This window comes from Arvicanthis niloticus, chromosome 13 (assembly GCF_011762505.2).
Source record: "Arvicanthis niloticus isolate mArvNil1 chromosome 13, mArvNil1.pat.X, whole genome shotgun sequence".
In the NCBI taxonomy this organism is placed as follows: domain Eukaryota; kingdom Metazoa; phylum Chordata; class Mammalia; order Rodentia; family Muridae; genus Arvicanthis; species Arvicanthis niloticus.
In genome coordinates, this window is record NC_047670.1 from 15,621,640 (window position 1) to 15,644,107 (window position 22,468).

Genomic DNA, 22,468 nt, shown 5'->3' on the forward strand with positions numbered 1-22,468 from the left:
CTTACAGTACTGTGACCTCATTGTCAGGGTGAAGCCGAGGTCTGTTCGCCTGAAAGTCAGAAGAGCACCAGGCTTTCACCGCTATTTCTGCACAAGCAGACCAAGATATCTCATGTTCCCAGGCAGGAAGAATGGAACCTCTGACTGGTTTATAGGGGATATGGGTCAAGACTGAGAGGCAACTCTCATCCTATATATTTGTTGTAAGGCATCGAGAATGTGACAGCAGATTTTTTTTTTAAGAACCCCAAAGAGGTACATTGGGTGGGTACATTCCCTAGCTCACAAGGAAGGATTAAGAAATAGGTGAAAACTAACATGGTTTTGTTTGTATTGTCCCCAAATCCACATGTTGAAATTCAATCACCAGTGTGACAATATCAAAAGTTCAGGTACTTAGGGAATGATCAAGTCACGGAGGCAGAGGCCCCTGGATGAAACAGTCACCTTGCAGAATAACTTGAGGGGCAGGTTCCTTCCTTCCTTCAGGCTCTTCAGCAGCACGAGGATGAGGAGCAGAGAACACCCTGACCTAGACGGTATCATCTTCCCAGGTTCCAGATCTGTGAGAAAGATAAGTGTTAGTTTGTTTTGTTTTGTTGTTGTTTTGTTTTATAAACGATCCAGCCTCAGGAATTTTCTTATATTAAAGAGTAACTTGTCAGCAAAGTTCAGTTGCTCCTCAGTAAAGGTTGGGGCACATATGAGACTCAAAGGCCACAGTTTTTTCTAAGTTAATGCAGCACATTTTATTGTGTGACAACATAGCGACCTTTGCCTTGGCAGGCTTTGGCTTGCCAAGGACAGGAAGGAGGTTTTCCCTGAAGGAGAGTGTCTCCACGGTGTCTCCCATGGCCAACTTCTGCCAGCCTGGTTGGCACTGCACACCTTGCTCCCGAGGCAGGGGGATAACTAAAAAGCATCCAGCACAGTGCAGGTGCTCCAGGGCCTGAGGTTTGTATGTGGTGTCTTCCATTTTTGTACGGTAGCATGCTTTACTTCAGTGCTTCCTCACCAAAGCTTGAACCCCATTTGGTTTTCCACAAATTTAGATCATAACTTTTCTTAAACTAACTTTGGGGATGATCTTAACTTCACCTCCAACTGGGATGTTTAACATAAAATTTGCCCAATTGTCAGTCAGGGGTACGTAGAGAGACTCAGTCGAAAATTAGAACAACAACAACAACTCTAGCTCTAGAAGTGTTATTGGACAATGTAGGAATGTAGTTATGTCAGGAGAAAGGAGAAATGGCTGATGGGAACTTTTTTTTACAGGTACAATTATCCCTCAGGATCCATGGGGCCTAAAATCCACGGATGGTCACATCATTTGTGGAAAATCACATGCATGAAACCTCACATAGTTTCCCCATACGTTAAACCCCCTCTGGATCACACATTATACCCAACACGAAGCAAGCCCGATTGAAAAGCCCACTGCACTGTATCTAGGGAGCAATGCTGAAAAAATGAAGTCCGTACGTGTTCAGGACCTGCTCAATGGATGAAGGTGGAGAGATGGCTGAATCCGTGCAGAGCCTGTGGATCTAGCAAGAAAGGAGGGAAGGCGTTTGCCGGGCATGCCCAAGGCCACACGGCACCCGTCGAGAGCTGCTGAGAAAGCTGTAGCCTACCTTATAAAGACTCTGCGCTGACTGGTGACTTCTCCAGTGCTGAGGTGGCCCTGTGGTAGAAGGGAGTCTCCATAGAGCTGGGATGTCAGTTCCAGGACTCAACAGTTCCAGAGCTCACAGCTCTCAGGGGCCCGCAGCAGGGCTGGCCATCCCAGCAGCTGAGATTCAGACTTACCAACTGATGGCCACTCTTTTGATTCTGAAGTAAGTCAAACTTCCAAACTCCTAGATGCCAGGGATTTGATACTTCTGGTTTTGTCCTGCCGGCTTTGTCCTTAGTAAGGGGCAAGTGCCATGTGCAGAGAGCGTGGGCGCTCAGTGTGGGAGCCACAGAGGCTCTATTTACTGCTGGGAAGCTGCCTTGGTGGGGCACACACTGTTCCCTTTTATCCTCTACGGTCTCCCCTAATTTTAACTTAAAACTATGTGCTTTGAGACAGCTTGCTGTGTAGCCCAAGCTGGCCTAGAACTTGTGACCTTTCTGCCTCCTGAGTGCTGGAGTTTCAGACAAGCACCACACACCCAGCCTTAACCTGAAGCTCCACCATGTGAGAGAGCTTGGCTCATTTCCTATCACTGACAGTCCTTCCCTTGTTAGTGGGTCCCCTCCCCTGCCGGATCTCTACTCTGTCTTCAGGGTCTCTCTTCTTGGAGCTTGATGGCTCCCAACTGCCCTTGGTGCATGGCCCGCCTTATGCTTTTGACATCAACTACACATTCTCTGGGATCAGATATTATTTTTTTAACCTACAAAAGCTGCAATCACATTCTGTTTAACCTTCTAATCCCAATACAAACTCTCTGTTCCTGCTGTCCGTGACGACCCCTTGTGCTGTGCAGATGGATCCCGACTAGTCTTAAGTTTCGGTGGTAGTGGATAAGCTTCCATTTGGGGCTGATGGTGATCCTAACACACTAATCCCCCCAGGTGGTGGGGGGTACACAGAATGTCTCTGCAGAGATGCTACTACAGCCTGAAACACAAACTCGTAGGCATTGATTTTTAGATAGAAGACTCGTAGATTCCACATTTCAAAAAATGCACACAATTTTCATTAGCAAACTGCATTCATCAGATTTTATATTTATTTCATAATTAGCTAACTCATAAAAGAACATGAGAATGTTACTCTCTTATCTAGTTATTTTTGCATACTTCTCTTCTCTATTTTGCTCTTAATTCCATACATAAGTATGTTAATTACTATGGTATATCTGAAGCTGTTTAAGGAAAAATATTGTGGAAAAAAAATTACACATTTGTAAAGCTAAGAGATTTGTTGTCAGTGCAGGACTATTGATTTCCAAAAGAAAAATATTCAAGTTGGCGTGATGATCATTGGGTAGAATTCAATTTTATTTATTTTTATTTATGTGTGTGTGGGAGGGCCGCGTGTGTGAGTAGGCCAGAAGAGGACGTTGGATCCTCTGGAGCGAGAGTCACAGCTGGTTGTGAGCTACCACGTGGGTTAAGGGAATTTAGTCCTCTGCAAAAGAAGCAAGTGCTCTCAACCACGGAGCCATTTCTCCAGGCCCAGAGTCCAGTCTTCTAGTATTGGAATCGAACCGTATAGTGGAGGGACTTAGGCCAGGGAAGCCCAGTACTTTGTGGTCATCGTGTTAGCAGACTAAGGAGTAAGTGGGGATGTGGATCAGAATTTTACAACCTCTTTTCGCTTTCTGGATAGGTCAAAGAAGCCATATTTTCCTGAGCTGGTGAATCTACTTTGGTACCAGATGTATTACTATAATTTAGAACAAGCTTTTTATTCTTGCAATACCAGAACATACAAAAGGCTTCACGGAGCCAGATACACATCTATCTTAGAGGAAAAATAGAAAAAAAAAACAAAAAACAAAACCCTCTCATTGGTTGATTTGAACCTGCCCACCTGCCACCTGCCTCTTAAGCAAACTGTATAGCTTTGGTTCCTACACCGGTTTAACCCTGAGAGTTACGGAGTGCTGAAGTTAGACTGATCAACAAAGAGAGAAACCGAGAAATATCTGGATGGTGGGAAGCCGTCTCCCACCCCCACACGCTGACACCGTAAAGATGACTCCTTCAGAGACCTTCTTCCGTTAGGGTGCCCCAAACACAGTCACCTGCCGCTTTCTTCATCTTGCTTTTTCTCAGAAAATTAAAATAGTCTTTCTGCTGGAAAATAGAGAGGTAGAAATGTAAACTAGAGGGAGAAGTTTCCATAACAACAAGAAAACGCTCAAGGAGTTTGAAATACTATCAAAAGCAAGGATTACTTTAAAAGGTACTTTTATCCTGCACTGGGGGAAGTGCCCTCCTAGAGAGACTGAGGACAGCGCCCCCTGCTGGCTCGCTCCGGAAGCTCTCTAGGCTCTGGGGCTCCATCCAGGCTACATTAACCTTCCTACAATGTCAGAGCCCTGTGAATTTCAGTTCTTCACTTCATTTTCTTCATTTTCTTGGGCACAGAAACACAAACTTTTTAAAGTATTGTGTAAAGCATTTTAAGAACGTATTTGCCTTCAGTACTTACTGAGCTCTCAAAGCGTTATTTTATGAGTCGGCGTCTGGCACTGGGATTCCCGAGGGTCTGACTCCCAGGGCTGGGATCGCGTGTACACATGACCACTCCTAGCCTTTACACAGGCCTCATATTTGCACAGCAAGTGCTTGCGGGCTGAGCTAACGCCTCAGCTCCAACTAAACCAGACTCTGAGGTGGAACCAGCCATCACTGGTTTTTAGAATTCTCCAGAAGATTGACTCTGATGTACAGCCGAGGCTGAGATCCTAGGTGCCGGCTATCAGCGAGCTGTGGAAATGCATGAACTTAAGCGCTGGGCTGATAATCACCTACAGTTTGCTGATAAAGAAACTAAAGACACGCACTGAGTCTCACTAGGCCGCTTGTGATAAAGCTAAATTCCAAGGCTCTCACCCTGTCCTGCTTCACTTGTCCTTGTGGTGAACACCAAGAATCAGCCTTGTTGGTCACACCCCAGGATTACCTGGTACACACTTAGGATTTGAATCTGTCTGAACACAGGGCAGAAGTGACAGGTTAATTAGCCAGAGGGCTATTATGAAAGAGAAAAGTTTGTGTATAAAGTTTTTTTTTTTTTTACATTAAAAATTCTTTATTTTTGGTATGTGTGCATGCAGGCCATCAGGGGACAACTTTGGGGAGTCAGCTCTCTGCTTCCACCTCGTTTCTGCCTCACTGTGTGCTCCAGGCAAGATGGCGCTCGGGTTTCCCAGCAGTTCTCCTGTCTCTGTCTCTGCCTCATGGTGAATGCTGGGGTCACTACATCAGACTTTTCCCTTGGGGCCCAGGGGTCAAACTTGAATCACTGGTGTGAGTGACTAGTGTTCTACTTGTTGAGCCATCTTCCTGCCTCTTACAGCTAGTCTGGTTGTTTACTATTGTTATTGTTGTTGTTATTAATAATTTCTGTGTGTGCATGCACATGTGGAGGTCAAAGGTCAGCTTTTGCCCATCAGTTTTCTCCTTCACCTGTGGGGCCCAGGGACTGAACCCAGGGTGCGAGGCTGGAGCAGCAGGCACTCTTAACTGGGATCCTCTCACCACAAGCACTGTGCTGTTTCCTGAACTCATTTACTGAAGAAAAGCATCTTCTGTATTTACATATTTTAAGAGTCTGTTTCTATGTGAGGCATTTATACACCCACCAGCCCCTGTAACAGGTGCTAGGTCAATAGTAACCCCATTAAAATGCTACTTCTAGGGTGTCTTTAGCTCATTTGCCTACACTGGAATTTAAGGGCTGGCAGGGTATTTAAGGGAACAGTTCTGGGGGCAGAGGCCCTGCTTTCTTCCACTGTAGATTACGGTCCAACTTTTGTTTGGGCGTTCGACCTCTCTGTGTCTAGTTTCCTCGGTGGATCTGAAGCTTGAAAGAGGATGAAAGTATTAACTTAGAGGAAAATGCACGTGAGGCTTGGCTGATTCTTAACAGTGTTCCCTACCAAGATCCTGCACCACAGAGCTAATGTGCAAGAAAACTTACGAACATAAAAAAGGCTTTCTGCTGCAGAAAACCTGCAAGGCTGAAATGCACACATAAACCAAAATCTTTTAAACAGAAAGGGTTTTCCATGAGTGCTCGAGATGAAGAAGTCACAGAGGAATTTCGTGTCCCTTGTCCTGAGCCCAGCTGAGACAGCTGCAGAGACAGGCTGTCTGGGCCCACCTCTCATGCACTCCATCCATACAGGGGATTCTAAGAAGCAGGCAGCTATCTAATTTAGGCTTGAATGCCAGTGACTTTGCTTAAAGGAGAGCGGGGGGATGTTGTATACTATGTTATAGCACAGCAATGATGTCACTTTACTCACAGACCTGGCTGGGTTGGCTCGGGGGCTTTTTACTTCTGCCTTGTTCTGGAACCTCGATCTGCTAAATAGGTTAGCAAAATGTCAGCGGAGCGCAGAGAAGCAAGCACATGAATAATCATTAATTGACATGTCTCCCTCTCCACAGTCATGTTCCTAATGCTCCTGCAGCCACCAGTAATGGAGTACAGCTGCCTGGCATCTAAACACCTGCCTGGCACCTACACACCTGCCTCACATCTGCACACCTGCCTCACATCTGCACACCTGCCTGGCATCTCCACACCTGCCTCACATCTCCACAACTGTCTCACATCTGCACACCTGCCTCACATCTGCACACCTACCTGGCATCTCCACACCTGCCTCACATCTCCACAACTGTCTCACATCTGTACACTTGCCTCACATCTGCACACCTGCCTCACATCTGCACACCTGCCTCACATCTGCACACCTGCCTGGCATCTCCACAACTGTCTCACATCTGCACACCTGCCTCACATCTGCACACCTGCCTCACATCTGCTTCCTTGCCTTTCCTGTGGCAGAACTGAAGTCACCAAAGTGACAGGAAGCTTCGATTTAACACTGGTGGTTGTCTGTGAATCCTATAATTCAACATAGCCTTTAAAGGGATTTCAAAGGAAACAAATTGTCCTTCTAGATCTTGAGAATTTACTGAAATAAAGCCAGGTGGGGCTTTGGGCAGTCAAAACTCACAATTAATCAAACCAGAACCAGAGTAAAAGCTTTGGGCTGAGCCTTGAGTGCATGAGGTACAGAAGTTAGGGACCCAGAGGAGGGAAGTGACAACCTGGGCTGAGGACAGGGTTTATACTACTACTACTAACTACCAAATTAATAATAATAGTTATTGCATTGTTATTTGTAGATCTCATTCAGGGTGTTGGGCAAGGCTATACTCTATGAATGGCTTAGATCCTGAACTGTTATGGGATGTCCTTATAGTGTTTGAATTCTGATGTTAATTCTGCTTCCTCAAGAGGAGTTGCGACTGACAGGCAGTCCATCACATACTCAGGTGATCTCACGTGAGCCTTCTCCCCATTTTAACTGGTCAATAAAGGCTAGAGCCTGGGATTGGGCAGTGGAGGGGAAAGGTGGGATGGGAGGTCTTTGAGAGTGGGGGCAGGTGGAGGAGAATGAGAAAAGAGAGAGGATGGAGAAGAGGAGAGGGAAGCCAAGATGGACCAGAACCACCAAGCCAGGAGAAACTACAAGTAACAAAGGGTCTCATAGTTGGGGAATAAGTTAATATAGTATCAGTTCTGCCCAATCTAGGCACAGCTTATAAATATAATAACTAGATTGTGTGGCTTTTATACAGGCTTATTGGGGTTGGAAATTACTACAATATTTGGTGCCCAAAGTGAGGCTTAGAATTGAACTAACCTAAAGCTAAAAGCCCCCTCCCTTCAATATAAACAACTAGGTTGTGTTCTAAAGCTGCAGCAGGGTGGAAATTAAACACCAAGTAGGGCTAAGGGGTCTACAGAGAACTAACTGAGAGGCTTGCTCCCCAAGCCCCAAGCAAACCAATGCAACCAGAGGCAGCACTACTGCCCCACGCTGGGACGGAGATAGTGCCAGTGCCACAACATGGTTGTGAATCCTGGAGCTTTAAGAAGGACTAAGGAGCCTGGGGTGTGACTGCCTGTGAAGACGCAGCTGTGAACCTTCCAAAGCCTTCTCACAGGCACAGTGGGCTGACCCAGGCATCTCTGAGCAAGCCTTTGCATGCTCACTTTCCTGTATCCCCCACATCTAAATAGGACATGGGACAGCCAGGCATGCTCTACCAACCTCCAGCACTACAGACTGCCTGGGATCAGTGCGTGCTACTGGCTGCAACCCAAAGACAGGATGGCCCAGAAGCAAACTGCAGTGTTCCAAATCGAACAGCAGAGGGAGACAAAGATACAAGAAGCTCCAGATCAGGTAATAAGAATTATAAACTGATGATAGATAGATAGATAGATAGATAGATAGATAGATAGATAGATAGATAATATATATCTGATCTTTAAGTATCTGATATATATATGTATGTATGTATGTATGTATGTATATATGTATGTATGTATGTATGTATGTATGTATGTATCAGATACTTAAAGATGAGAAACACAATAAATACCTTTTGGGTTTTATAGGATGATATTTTGAATGGTTTGACAGGGTGACAGGGATGGATTTAAAGAAAATTGACACCTTCCCATGTATTATTACAATGTTAAATATCTTGGTTTACTGTGTCTTCAAAGGACATGGCCCTAGATTAAAAAAAAAAAAAAAGACAAGTCTTAGAAAAGGGATTAGAGGAAACACTGGAACTAAAGGTACAGGAACTTATAGGTCATGATAAGTGACAGAGAGAGGTGAATGAAAGTTGGGACGGGAACTGGAAAAGACATTAGAACAAAAGATGCAAGAGCTCACAGATCAGCCTAAGCTGCAGAGAGAGAGTAATGGGGGACTAGAAGCAAGGCTTGGGGAGAACCTTTTAAAATTAATCAATCAAAATAAAATAGACAGCAGAATATCAGAATTACAATATAAAGAACAAATTAAAATGTGGAAGTAGAACCTTGAGAATACAGGAATTTATGCAACAGGAGGAGTGACAAAAGGAGAGATATGAAATATGGGCACAGAACTTAAGGGAGGAACTTAAAATTTCAATTAGGGGAAATACTCAGGAAGAGGCAGAAGATAAAATTAGAGAAAGCCACCAGAGGCTGTTAGAAAACAAACTTTAGTTTATCCGGTTCATATACAACAAAGATCCCCAGAGATAGATTATATAGTGCTTCATTAATCTTAAATTTTTAAAATGCTAATGAACAAAAAACTATGGCGGCTGAAAGACATTGAATTGTAGAAAACACTGTTGAACTAAACCAGCCTGTTTATTTTAAGGATAAAAAACAGGAAATGTGTTACACTTGGGGACATATTATGTCTATATTTCCATAGGAAAAGAAAAACTATGGGTTCCTTTCAAGTTGATAAAAATCAGGCATGACAAAGGGAAATCCCCTGAAGACCTTGGCTACAGACAAGAAGGAGACCGGCAGGATCAACAGGATAGGTGATGTATGTACAGTGATGCGTATGTCTCCATACACAGAGACAGCTCTGGGATCTTCTGACACTTAACTGTCTAGATAAAGCCAATAACACTTATTGGGCACAACATTCTCTTGACTTATTATTACATACCATCCTTTAAGACAGCATGAATGGAAAATTATATTGTAGTTTGATTATGTAATCAAACTAACCTTTAAAGAAAGGCAGTTGTCTTTTTAAAAATTGATCTTCTTTAATCTGCACATTCCACACAAATGCCTTTACAGAATTGTGTTGCTTGTAATGTTTATATATTGCAGAATGGAGGAGGAGAAATACAGCCCTGACAAGATCCACACTCTGGGATGCTGAGATTCTGGGACCTTCCATTCCAGCTCCTTGCTTGACTCTACCTCAACTACATTGAAGCTGTTTCCTCCAAAGACTTGCTTCCAGGACATTTCCAGAACAGCTAGCTTGTCTATCCAGCCTTTCAGATGGTTACAATCAGGACTTGAGCTAAGCCATGAACTTTCTCAGCACATAGAGACTGGAAGGCAAATGATTCCAGCTAGCCTTCCTTTAACAAAGCCAATTTTCCTACTTCCTTTTGGGCCCCAGAAGGGAATTCTTCACCCCAATTCAGCTAGAAACAAACAAAAGAAGGTCATTGTCCCAGTTCCTTAGGTTGGGGTGATGGTTCTTAGGTTATAGATATGTTGTCATTTAAGGTATAATTTTCAAATGTTGTAGCCTCAGACAGGGAGGCAGCTAGAGAGCTTAGACTCAGGGATTTCTGCCGTTCCTTTCCTCTTCTTTTTCCTTCTTTCTTAGATGAAGGATGGGGTGGAGAAAGGGGGGCTAGAGTAGTATTATAGAAATTAAAGAAATCGACAAATAGGGATAGAATACTAAATTTACTCTTAAGCAAATATTGTATAGCTATAATCTTACAGTGACAGAAATCTTCATATTTGATACAAAATTAAGGTTATAATTTCTTACATTGGTTTAAGGTTTTCATTGGTATAAAATTTTGTATATTGATACAAAATTTAAAGTTAATATTGTTACTCTTAAATAAGCATTGTGCCTATGTAACTCATTTAAAAATGCAGAGGCTTAGACCCAGCCCTTCTAATAGCTGCTATTATAAGCTGTTTAGGATGATTAAGCAATGCAAGTTAATAGATAGTGAAACTCAAGGTCATATTAGATTCTAATTTAGTTAATTACAACAAGTGTTTTCAAGATTATTTAAATAGTAAATAGCTAAGAATAAACAATGCTTGATAATTCCGTTATGCTAAATATATAATCTTCAAATGCATCAGAGACCCACAGAATATGGTATCTAATATTGTGTCATTACTAAAGATCAGATGACATGTGTGCTCCTGACAGTCCCCCATTCCACTTCAAGGAAGATATTGGGCATCATTACCTCCAGATGGAGTTGTTTTGATTGTAGCAAGGTCTTCCCTAATTCATCTACAGACAAAAATACTGTCCCCAAAGGACAAACAGATGTGGGATAGTCAACGGCTGAGCTCTGCCAAGACAAAGTAAGCTAGTCCTTCATAATTCCTGCTTCATTTCAAGGTCTGTCAGATGGCTCTGGCCCAGAAGGCTCAAGACAGACACTCTGACATTTTGAAGAATAAGGGACTGTCCAGACAGTCAGCTGTCTCTACAAATTGTATAGTTTTGGAAGCTATGTTTTTGTGCTTCTTACATATTTACATAATACTTAATTCCTTCCTAGCTCTCTGGCAGGGTTAAAGACTAGTTATAGTCTTATAATTGAACGCACATTGCTTAGCATTAAAGAAGATGTTTTAGATCTGAAAGAATGGATTTCAGATGGTAATAAAAATTAAAATCAACATAATTTAGGCACAGAATTGTAAACTCCTTAATTAGGATAGATGGTAGAGTATTTTATCGAAATTGACAAATGTGATGGGCTGGATATTAAGTATATATCATACTTTATAACTTACATAATTGTATGGTATCTCAATTTATATCTGAGAGAAAGAGCCTTTTTAACTGGACAAAAAGGGGAAACTGTTGTGGGTTGTCCTGATGCTGTTTGAATTGTTTGAATTCTGATGTTAATTCTGCTTCCTCAAGAGGTGTTGCGCCTGACAGGCAGTTGATCACATACTCAGGTGATCTCACGTGAACCTTCTCTCTATTTTAACTGGTCAATAAAGGCTAGAGCCTGTAATTGGGCAGTGGAGGGGAAAGGTGGGATGAGAGGTCCTTGAGAGTAGGGGCAGGTGGAGGAGAACAAAGAGAGAGAGAGAGAGAGAGAGAGAGAGAGAGAGAGAGAGAGAGAGAGGAAGGAGGAGGAGGAGGAGGAGGAGGAGGAGGAGGAGGAGGAGAGGAGAGGAGAGGAGAGGAGAGGAGAGGAGAGGAGAGGAGAGGAGAGGAGAGAGCAAAAATGGGCCAGAACCACCAAGCCAGGAGAAACTACAAGTAACAAAGGGTCTCATAGCTGGGGAATAAGTTAATATAGAGTTAGTTCTGTCCAATCTAGGCACATAGCTTATAAATATAACTAGATTGTGTGGCTTTTATACAGGCTTATTGGGGTTGGAAATTACTACAACACTGAAGTGTTATTTTTATAATTCTATTTATTTGTTTGTTTTGTGTGTGATTCTATTTGTTTGTTAGGGGTGTGTGTGTGCCATTCTATGCATATGGCCATCAGGATGTGGAAGCATGGCTGGTACTCAGCCCACAGGAGGTGAGAGTCCACACTGAGGACAGAACAGCAGAAAGGTCTCTAATGACACTGCAGTGCCACAGCCCAGCCCTGGACTAGGCCTATCTCCAGGCTTCTTTAAGATGAGAGAGGGCTGGGCAGTGGTGGCGCACGCCTTTAATCCCAGCACTTGGGAGGCAGAGGCAGGAGGATTTCTGAGTTTGAGGCCAGCCTGGTCTACAGAGTGAGTCCAGGACAGCCAGGACTACACAGAGAAACCCTGTCTCGAAAAAAACAAAAAAAAAAAAAAAAAAAAAAAAAAAAAAAAAAGATGAGAGAGAGTGCGCTTCTGTTTTGTATAGGACATTTGCTGTCCTGGTTAGGTTTGGTTTGGGGGGGGTTGTTTGTTTGTTTGTTTTGTTTTATTTTGTTTTTGTTGGTTTTTTGTATCTGTGAACTTGACACAAGTCAAGACATATCTGAAAAAGGAAATGTCAGCTGAGGAATGTTTCCATCAGACTGGCCTGTGGGGCATTTTCTTGATTGATGGTTAATGTGGGAGGGTCCAGACCATTGTGGGCGGTGCCACCACCATAGTCACATGGTCCCAGGGTGTCTAGGAAAGCAAATTGAACAACCAGTGGGAACAAGACAGTATAGTCCCTGCTACAGTTCCTGGCCCACCAGACCAGATAATTGCCTCGACTTCCCCACAGGATGGACTGTAAGCTGTATGATGATGCTAACCCTTTCCTCCTCAGGCTGTTTTTGGTCAGTGTTTTTTTTTTTTATTGTTTGTTTGTTTTTTGTTTTTTTTGTTTTTTTATCACAGCGACAGAAACTCAACTAAGATGCTTACTTTATTTTCTGTTATATGCAGCTAAACTTTATCCTAACTAATACACTTTCTTTTAAAATAAATGTCTTTATAATTCTGCTCTGGCTCTCCTCCCTCCCAAGCCTTCACACTGTACTTATCACGAGCGCATACACACACACACACACACACACACACACACACACACACACACACAACCTTTCTGGCTTAGGATTAATATTGCCTTAAAATTCCAAATATTCGGGGCTGGAAAGACGGCTGACCGCATCTGTGGCTCTTGCAGAGGACCTGAGTTCAATTCCCATCACCCATACGGTGGCTTACAAGCATCCATAACTGCAGTACCAGGATGTCCAAGGCTCTCTTCTGACCTCCACAGGCACCAGGCACACATGTAGTGTACATACATGTGTGCATACAGGCAAAACACTCATACACATAAAGCAAAACAATCGTTTAATTTTCTAAATGTTTTTTTGTGAGTTTATGTTTATGTTATTCTTCACTGTAACTGTTTGACTCAAATTTTAATGATGTCTGTGGTAGCGCAGATCTGGGAAGTTTAAACAGGCAGATAGCTATAAATTCAAGTCTAGCCTGGAGTATGTAGCAGGACTCTGCTAAACAAACAAACAAACCTCACAAACATTTCAAGGCTTACTTTTGTTTTGGTTTTGTGTATGTGTGTTATCTTTGTATACAAATGCAGATACTGCAGATACGTGTCTGCCTGTGGAGGCCCAAGGTTGACATCCAGTCTTTCTTAATATCCCTCCACTTTATATATGGAGGCAGGGGAGCTCTCTGAACTTGGAGCTTGTTGGTTCAGCTAATCTGGGCAGCCAGATCCTCTGAGGACTCCTGACTCCACCTTCTGTGCTGAGGTTACCAGAGGGCTGCCGAGTCCAACCGGCTTCCATGGGGCCTTGGGAACCAAACTCTCCCAGTCACCGTCCTATTTCAAGCTGTTCTTTTGAAATTACTGCACAAACTAACAAGACATTAATGGACTTAGGTTTGATATCAAATGCCTTTACCGTCTCATCCCCTCTAAATGGGAAACCCAGTATTTTGAGGACTGAGTACTTTAATCATGGGGTTCATTTGGTTAAAGTTCCCCAGCGGTCTCCCCTTTGCCCCAGATTCTTCAACATTATCAAAACCTCGGACTCAGGATCTCCTGTGTGTGCACCTCAGTTAACAGAGGAGTTCTGTAACATGTGTCCTTCCAAGAGTGTGTTTGTCTAGAAAACAAGCAAATGTCACCTTCTTACACTTATATGGCCATTTTAAGCCAGAAGTGATTTTAGACCACTGTCCTCTGTGCAGAGGCCTGGCACTGAACTCAAAAGGCTGGGCAGAGTTAGCTTCCACCCGGTGCACTTTTTACCGAATGTTTTGTGGAGGAAATTCAGCGTGGAATGTGGTTTCTCTTTGAAGGCAATTTCTTTCCAAGAATCAAAATAAGTCATAGCAAATAAATAAAATAAATGAAAAATTTGTAGAAATGAAAGTTGTTGAATATTTTGATGAACACATCCATGTCTACTGGCTAAAGCGCTGATTCTGTTGTTCACTGAAATAAACCGTAAGTCTGAAGTGATGTGCTAAGCACAGGCATGTGGCCTGGTTGGTTTCTACTGGGCCAGCTCCTTTTTGTAAGGATCAATGTAACCTTCTAAAAAACATCAAATTTGCCAATACGAGTATCCATCAGCCTGACTTATCTTATTGGGAGCATGCTTGTATAACAATCAGAGTATCAGAAAAGTCCACACTCTCATGCTTGTTCTTGTTTTGTTTCACAGTTTATGCACCAAGCCTTTCAGTAAGTGACTAAGCCTTCCATAGATCTATGTAGACCAGAAAATAAAGATAATTTTGAGAAAAGAAAAAGAAAAAAAAAACCAAAAACTGCCCTGAGAGTTTCTTTCACTCAGCAGCTGCCGGTAGCTTTCTGTTCTGTACACAGGAAGTCTGGGGAAAATAAATCTCCTTTCTCTGCTCTTCCCCACGGCTTGTCAGTCTAATTGGCCTGTTGGAGACAGGTGTTTGTAAGAGCTGCCAAGACCCTAACTCTGGTAACAAAGTCAGAGTTACCTGCCGCTGCCTCCCTAGAGGACAAACCCTGGGACTTCAGGGGTGAATTTGGTCTCCGTGTGTCAGCACACAAGAAGGTCTCAGAGTTCTTACCATTTCTGAGTTCTCCTCAGCGAGCTTTGCCATCTTCTCTGAGATCATCTTCTTCAGGCAGCTGCTCAGGAAAAATGCCTAAGAAACCCAGAAACAGAGATCGTTCTTAGGCCAGGTATGGTGGTGTATGCCTTTTATCCCAGCACCTGGGAGGCAGAGACAGGAAGATTTCTGTGAATTTGAGGCCAGCCTGGTCTACACAGTGAGTTCCGGGCCAGCCAAGGCTTAAGACCCAGTCTCAAACAAACAAACACACAAACAAACGCCGGACCAGGAGAGACGGTTCAGCAGATAAGAACATTGGCTGCTCTTCCGGAGGACTCAGGTTTGAATCTCAACACCTGCATGGTAGCTCACAACTGCCGGTAACTCCAGTTCCAAGGGATCTGATGCTCTCTTCTGGCCTCCTTAGGTCCTTCGTACACACACCACACAGACATACATTCAGATGAAACATCCATACACATTAAAAAGTAATAAAAAAATAAACAAATCTTTAAAACAAAAACCCTCCCTCAGCTCAAGAGGTCCTCCTCCCCCTTCTCCCCCTTCCCTCTCATCTTCTCCTGCTTCTCCCCCTTTCCTCCCCTCTTCCTCCTCCCCTTTCCCTCCCTTCCTCCTCCTTCTTTCACGCCTCCTTCCCTGCTTCCCCTCCTCCTCTCACTGTATAATAGAACCTAAAACACACCAGCACATTTTAAAGAATTTTGTCTTTAACTTTCAGAAACCCACTTCAAGTGCTATTAGCAGGCAAACATAAGTTTTCTCAATCACAGCAATGTACTGAGAGTTCATCTTAAGACAGATAAGTAAAGCGGCCAGAGCCTCACCCCTGGCCATTTCCCGTGTTAACCCTGCTTTGTTCCATGCGTCTATTATGCAATGAGCAGCTTGTGTTTCTAAGCAATAAGCTTAGATGACTACTTACACTCGTCATCAAATAAGTAAATCTTCCATTTAATGGCACAATAATTATTGAGAGGCTTAGCGTTAGGCAAAACTACTAACTTGTCAATTTGGAAGGAGAAATTAAACCTTCTGCTTTGGGGGTGGGAGGTTAAGGCAGGGTTTCTCTGTGTAGCCCCAGTTGTCCTGGAACTCTGCAGACCAGGCCAGCCTTGAACTCAGAGATCTGCCTGCCTTTGCTGCCTAAGTGCATGTGCTATGTGCCTGGCTTACTGGAAAACTTAAAACTCACTATCCATCTTTGCTTGTTTTCCCCGATCTTTAACTGGCCTGCTGCCAACAGCCACCCCATGGCTTAGTCATCAGTGTCAGTCACAGTAGGTCGGCTGTACATCTTCCAGGGTCTCAAGGGATCCTCTGCTGTACCCTGTGTGCTGGATGTGAGGTCCCTGGGACTCCTCACATGCTCTTTCCCACACAGCCCTTCTTTTTACTGCCTGGTTTCTGTCGTAATCTTGGTTTGGCTCTATTAAGGTCTGAGGCACCAAAGCCAAAGGCTGCAGCTCCCAGAGGAGGGAGAAGGGAAGAGAGAAAAGGTGTTTAAGAAAATCATCTGTGGTGTCAGCCTGCGTTTTGGTGGCTACCCACGGAGAACTCTGGCCCCGCCCAGTGGGTTCAAGGGAAGGAAAAGTCTACAGCAGGGAGGGAGAATTCCCTCCACCACCACTGCTCTGGTGTCACTGCCTCAGGGGCTGCTGTTGCTCTGGGATGCTGCACTGGCTGCACTGAGCCAAGCTGGGCCATGGAGAGCATTCTCTTCCCAGGCCGTGTTACAGCTCTTGTGACAGACACTCTCAGACGACGGAGTAATTCTCACACACCTTTTCTCCTTCTGCATAGGATCTTATATACAGTTCTGGGGTGGGTCGGGTCTGACAGCAGGTGCTTCCTATTAGATGCCTCATCTACATGAGGAGGGACTTGTGGGCTCTGCCCCTACATGACTGATGGCCACAGTTCTCTCTATGGGAGGCTGTGGCTACATGGAATGAGGAGCAGGCAAAGCTCCTACCGTCCCTTCTGGGTCTCTGGAGCTTCAAGCCTTAGCTCGACCTTATCAGGCACTTAAGGTCCACTACCCCATAGGAATATACAAGCCTAATTTATAATAACTAGTCCTGTGCATCTGCACATAGATGTAAGTTTTACAAAATCAAGATGCAAGTTAAGACAGTAAAACCCAGAGCTGATGTAGGTGGTTTGGATATTTAAATGGTGTTCAACAAGATGTGGATCAACTCCACTATTCTTCTATGCTATTCGCGCAAGCATGTAAGCCAGGGTCTCTATCAACCAGATCAGGCTTGCTGGATTCCCGATGCAGTTACATTCTTGCCTTCTGTAACAAGTAGTAACAAGTAGCCCTTTGGGTGTCCCTCAGCATGATTCATCCTCCAAAGGAAGCATGATCTCACTAGAAATGTTTATTGTCCTTCTCTGTGGTGGCTTAACCTCACTTCCTGCTGTTTAGATGAAAAGACTATAATAAAATTTAACAGCACAGTATTCTGAGGAGAGTGTGAAGAAAGGGTAGTTCTCTCTGTTTTCCCCTCTACCTGGAAATTGTACAAAACTTCCTCTTACCTTCCTAAGGGCGCTCCATGTTGAAGGAGACCTACTTTGCTGGTTAGTTTTATGTCAACTTGACACAAGCCGGAGTCATCAGAAAGGAGGGAACCTCACATGAGAAAATGCCTCCACAAAGACCATGCTGTAGGCAAAGCCTGAGGGCATTTTCTTACTTAGTGATCGATGGGGGAGGGGCCAGCCCACTGTGGGTGGTGTCATCCCTGGGCTGGTGGTCCTGGGTTCTACCAGAAAGCAGACTGAGCAAGTAGTGGGGAGCAAGCCAGTAAGCAGCACCCTCCATGTTCTCTGCACCAGCTCCTGCCTCCAGGTTCCTGCCTGTTTGAGTTCCTGTCGTGACTTCTTTGATGATGAACAGTGATATCAAAGTGTAAGGCAAATAAACTCTTTCAAACCCAAGTTGTTTTTAGTCATCATGCTTTATCATAACAATAGTGACCCTATATCATAACATAGTGACCCTATATCATAACAATAGTGACCCTATATCATAACAATAGTGACCCTATATCATAACAATAGTGACCCTATATCATAACAATAGTGACCCTATATCATAACAATAGTGACCCTAGCTGAAGCATCCACACAGCATTTCTCTCACTTAGGATTGTGGGTTTTTTTGCTTTCCAGAGGACATTGATGTGACCACAGCTGTGTCAGAGGGTTGAAAGGGGGCTTTGGTGAGCAGAAACCAAATTCTCTGTGTAACTAAGCAGGACTCATGTCAAATACAACATCAATGTAAAGTTTACCTCAGTATTTTTATTAGAACACCTAGAACTATTTATTAATTTTAAGATTTATTATTTTTATTTATGGTATGACTTTTTGCCTGCATGCTGGTGCCCTCAAAGGTCAGAAGAGGGTGTTGAATACTGGAACTGCAGTTACTGGTAGTTGTGAGCAACCATGTGGGTTCTGGACATGGAAGCCAGGCCCATCATCATCATCACCACCACCACCACCACCATCATCATCATCATCATCATCATCATCATCATCATCATCATCATCAGTGGTAGCAGCAGCAGCAACATTTTGGTTTTTCAAGACAGGGTTTCTCTATGTAACTCTAGCTGTCCTGGAACTCACTCTGTAGACCAGGCTGTCCTTGAACTCAGAGATCTGCCTGCCTCCTGAGTGTCCCATTATTATTATTATTATTATTATTATTATTATTATTATTATTATTATTTTGTTTTTTTTTCCGAGACAGGGTTTCTCTGTGTAGCCCTGGCTGTCCTGGAACTCACTCTGTAGACCAGGCTGGCCTCGAACTCAGAAATCCGCCTGCCTCTGCCTCCCAAGTGCTGGGATTAAAGGTGTGAGCCACCACTGCCCAGCAGTGTGTAGCCCAGGCTGGCCTCGAACTCGTGATCCTCCTGCCTCTGCCTCCTTCAGCAAATCCTACCGGTATGCGCCACCACAACCGGCTATTATTTTTTAATTAAAAATTTTTTTCACCTGGAGTTTTGACTTCAACTTGAGATAGCTAAGATGCAGGGTTTGTTTCTTTTCCTTCTGGGGGGGGTTTCTCTTCAGTTCAGTTAGACACTTACGATCTGGATGTTCTCTGCTAAGAGATTCCAGTTTTGTTTGGGGTCTAAGTGTCTGGTTCCAGGCAATGACTTATGTCCTCTCTAACTCTGTCATGAATTCTGTTCTACCCTGTCTAGCCTTGATTCCTAGACTCCTCTGAGGTGAATGAGACAAAGGCAAAGCCTCCTGGGAGGAGCTTACTCATCAGCTAAGAGGCAGATGCTGATCTTGAGAAAAGCCAAGGGAAGGTTGGAGATGTCAATCACCCACTCTCAGCACTCCTACTAAGCTAATAAAAGCTCTATGGTCTAAGCACGGGGTCAGAGAAAACATCCCACCCCATGGCTTGCTTTCCTTTATTTCTGTTTGGGCTCAGGCTGGCTTCAGACAGAAGTAGGTGGTAACTAGGAGAAAGTAGTTTAATGGGGGTGTGATCTTCAAGGGAGCATTAGGATCCATCCCTTCCTCTGTCTGCTTCCTGCACTGTGACCCCACAGTTTGGTCCACCATGTGTTTCTGCCAAGATGTTTTGCCTTGCCACGGGTGATGGAACCAACCGAACACAGTCTGAAGCCATTGGACTTAAGAGTTACAATAAACCTCCTTTAAGGTGATTTTCTCTCGCCAGGAAGTGGTGGCGCACGCCTTTAATCCCAGCACTTAGGAGGCAAAGGCAGGTGGATTTCTGAGTTCAAGGCCAGCCTGGTCTACAGAGTGAGTTCCAGGACAGCCAGGGCGACACAGAGAAACCCTGTCTCAAAAAACAAAAACAACAACAAAAAAACCAAAACAAACAAAGTTGGATTAACTAAAGTCTCTCAATTTATGACCACGGTGACCAGGAAAGTAAAACAAAAATAAAAGTGAAGTATTTCAGTCCAGCGACAGTGAAGGACCCCCACCCCCACCCCCCCCCACCCCCCCACCCCCCCACCCCCCACCCCCGGCTGGATGAAGTACTGTGTTCTTTTCCCATCAGCCCACAAGTTACGCTCTATCCTAAGAACTCACCTGTTTGGTGTAAATGACAAACCACTGCTGGCTACTATCTTCACTGTACTGAAATCTCAGCTCTAGGTTCTGGTTGAGAGTTCGCTGGGGCCCGTGGGTATCCAGCAGAGTCCCCTGCAGAAGGAACATGCCTTCAGATACAGCGCTCACTCACTCGTGATGTCACCACAGCAACAATTTCCCCAAAGGCTGCCGTCTCCCCAAGATCCGGCAGTAACTCAGCACAGTACAATACAGGAAATGTTATTAAGGGGACAGATGCAGGTCTGGGGGGTGTGGAAGTGTAGGGGAAGACTTCCTGGAAGGAGGAGCAGGAGCTCGGGGAGAAGCTGGCCAGGTGCCTTTGTGTTTGTTTGTTTGTCTGGGGTTTTTTTGTTTTGTTTTTTAAGAGGGGAAGGAGAGGGGTAATTTCTGGTAGAAGAAAAAGCAAGGTCAACCCCCTGAGGGATAAAGTGGCTGGTGGGTAGGAGACACTGTGAGGGACCCAGTTTGTCTGTGGCTTGGACTCCAAGCAATGAGGCCTAGTGAGTCAGGAGAGAGGAGATTCTGAAGGCTGTGGGGTTTGTATCCAGCATCTATCTCTGTTTCCCCTAGTAATGAAGACTCAGGCTCCCTTAGGAGAGCCATCACTCCTCTGTAGCTATTAGAACCCTCAGAGAATGACATCAGAGGAAAACACATGGTGAAGCTTGGGCCAACTTGGCAAATTCTCTGTGCCTTCGTTTGACTCCAGAATTGAGCCGCCCTAGCAGAAGGTCCTCACGCAGTTCCTGTTGCCTGGAAACCCAAGCTGTTCGGCTCCTGACTTTAAGCATCTGCTTCTTTTTTCCTTTGGACACTCACCCTTCCATAGTCCCCTGGCTTACTAAAACTGGCTTCTTGTGCTTGGTAGCAAAGAGCCTGATTCTCGTGGCTTTAGCTAAGGATTGTAGACTTCATTCTGAGGACAGTGGACACCCCTGAGAGATTGGGGAAGCTAGATGATGACGTATTCTGATTTATACAGGAATATTAATCTCACAGCATGAAGAACAAACTAGCAATAGCTGTTTTCAGATGCTCTAACAGATAGCGCTACAGAGGACAGGAAAAGATGAGTGAGCCCCACAGTTACCCTGCCACAGAGGAGTGTCTCTACATACCCCAGGGTGGGAGAACCAACCCAAAAGAAGACAAAGACCCTGCTGAGGTGAGAGGAAAGACAAAGTATGAAGGTGAGCTTAGAGTTTGTGGGCAAAACACCATGAGGGTACCCTAAAGTGTTTGGCTGGGTTGTGATCTGTGAACATGTGGTGTAAAACTCTGACACTAGTCCTGAGTCTCCAAGATGAAACACATGGAAGAGGAAGAGGAAGAGGAGGAGGAGAGGAAGGGAGGGATAGGGGTGGGGGAGGGTGGAAGAAAGGGGGAGGAAGGGAAGGGGAGAAGGACAAGGGAAGGGGAAGAAAAGAGGAAGAGGAGGAGGAGGAAGAGGAAAAGAAAGAGGAAGAAGGCTGAAATAAAGAAACCCATGAGATGCCATTGCACATCTGTTAGGATGGCTATGGTTTTTAAAGTCAGTTTATGACCAAGTGCTGGCAAGGCTGAGGAGAAAGCAGGGCCTTCAGACATGTCTGGCAGAGACATAAACTCGCACAGCTGCTTTGACATGTACACTGCCACATACTCTAAACGTTAAACACAGAATTACCATTTGACCCAGTAATTCTGCTCCTAGATACACACCACATCCAAGCCAACTGGAAGCACCTCCCAGAGTTAGAGTGCAGCTGTGCACAGCACAGCTCGTTACCACCAGCAAACAGAAACAACCCAAATGCCCATCTAGAGATAAAGGGGTCAAATGTGTATATCCACAGAATGGAGCATTCAGCCATAAAGAGCAATAAACTAATGATGCCTGCTACAATAAGGGTGACCTTAGACCTCAGAGTGCTAAGCAAAAAGCTAGTCAAAGGGTGTTGTGTTTTATAAAAAGACAGGGGAGAACAGAGATATGTTTGGTGGGGGCGTGGTGTGGTGTGGGGGAAGGGGGTGCCTCTGCAAGCCTATGTTGAGGCATCTCTTCTTCCTTTGAGGTACCAACCACATGATGGTATAGTATAGAATAGAGTTTATTCAGTGCATGGGAAAGGGATTTGAGAGGGTATTAGAGACAGAGAAAGGCAGAGAGAGAGAGAGAGAGAGAGAGAGAGAGAGAGAGAGAGAGAGAGAGGAGTAGAGAAGTAGAGGCCGGCCATGGGCTCATGGAGGGAGAGGGAGTAGGGGAACGAGGAGAGAGAAGGTAAGGAGAGTGAGCAAGAACAAGAGGAGGGGGTCAAGCAGCCCCTTTTATAGTGAGTCAGGCACACCTGGCTATTGCCAGGTAACTGTGGGGCAGAGCCTAGAGTAAATACCAACAAAGGGCCATACTGTATTACCATGTATTACTTTTAGTAGGAAATTTCTAGAACAGGCAAAGACTATCCATAGAGACAGAAAGTATGTACTCAGTACTCAGTGTCTTGAGGCTGGTGGAGATTGGGTGTGGGATAGGCATAGCTAAAA

The 22,468-nt window shown here is 44.5% G+C and overlaps 1 protein-coding gene across 6 annotated transcripts in view; it reads right to left on the bottom strand.

Moving 5' to 3' along the window:
- The window catches only part of Snx31 (sorting nexin 31), an 81,193-nt gene that overhangs the window by 16,703 nt on the left and 42,022 nt on the right, over positions 1-22,468 (bottom strand). For 2 of the 6 annotated variants that reach the window (XM_034516986.2, XM_076911269.1), the window contains 4 exons: positions 19,922-20,035; positions 14,816-14,893; positions 5,980-6,036; positions 448-3,795 (listed from right to left, as the gene is read on the bottom strand). In XM_034516986.2, the coding sequence (XP_034372877.1) occupies positions 3,703-3,795; positions 5,980-6,036; positions 14,816-14,893; positions 19,922-20,035 (342 nt within the window). In that variant the 3' untranslated portion in view covers positions 448-3,702. Of the gene's footprint in view, positions 1-447; positions 3,796-4,557; positions 4,656-5,979; positions 6,037-14,815; positions 14,894-19,921; positions 20,036-22,468 lie in introns of all 6 variants that reach the window. The other 4 variants (XM_076911266.1, XM_076911267.1, XM_076911268.1 and 1 more) reach the window with 4 other exon arrangements.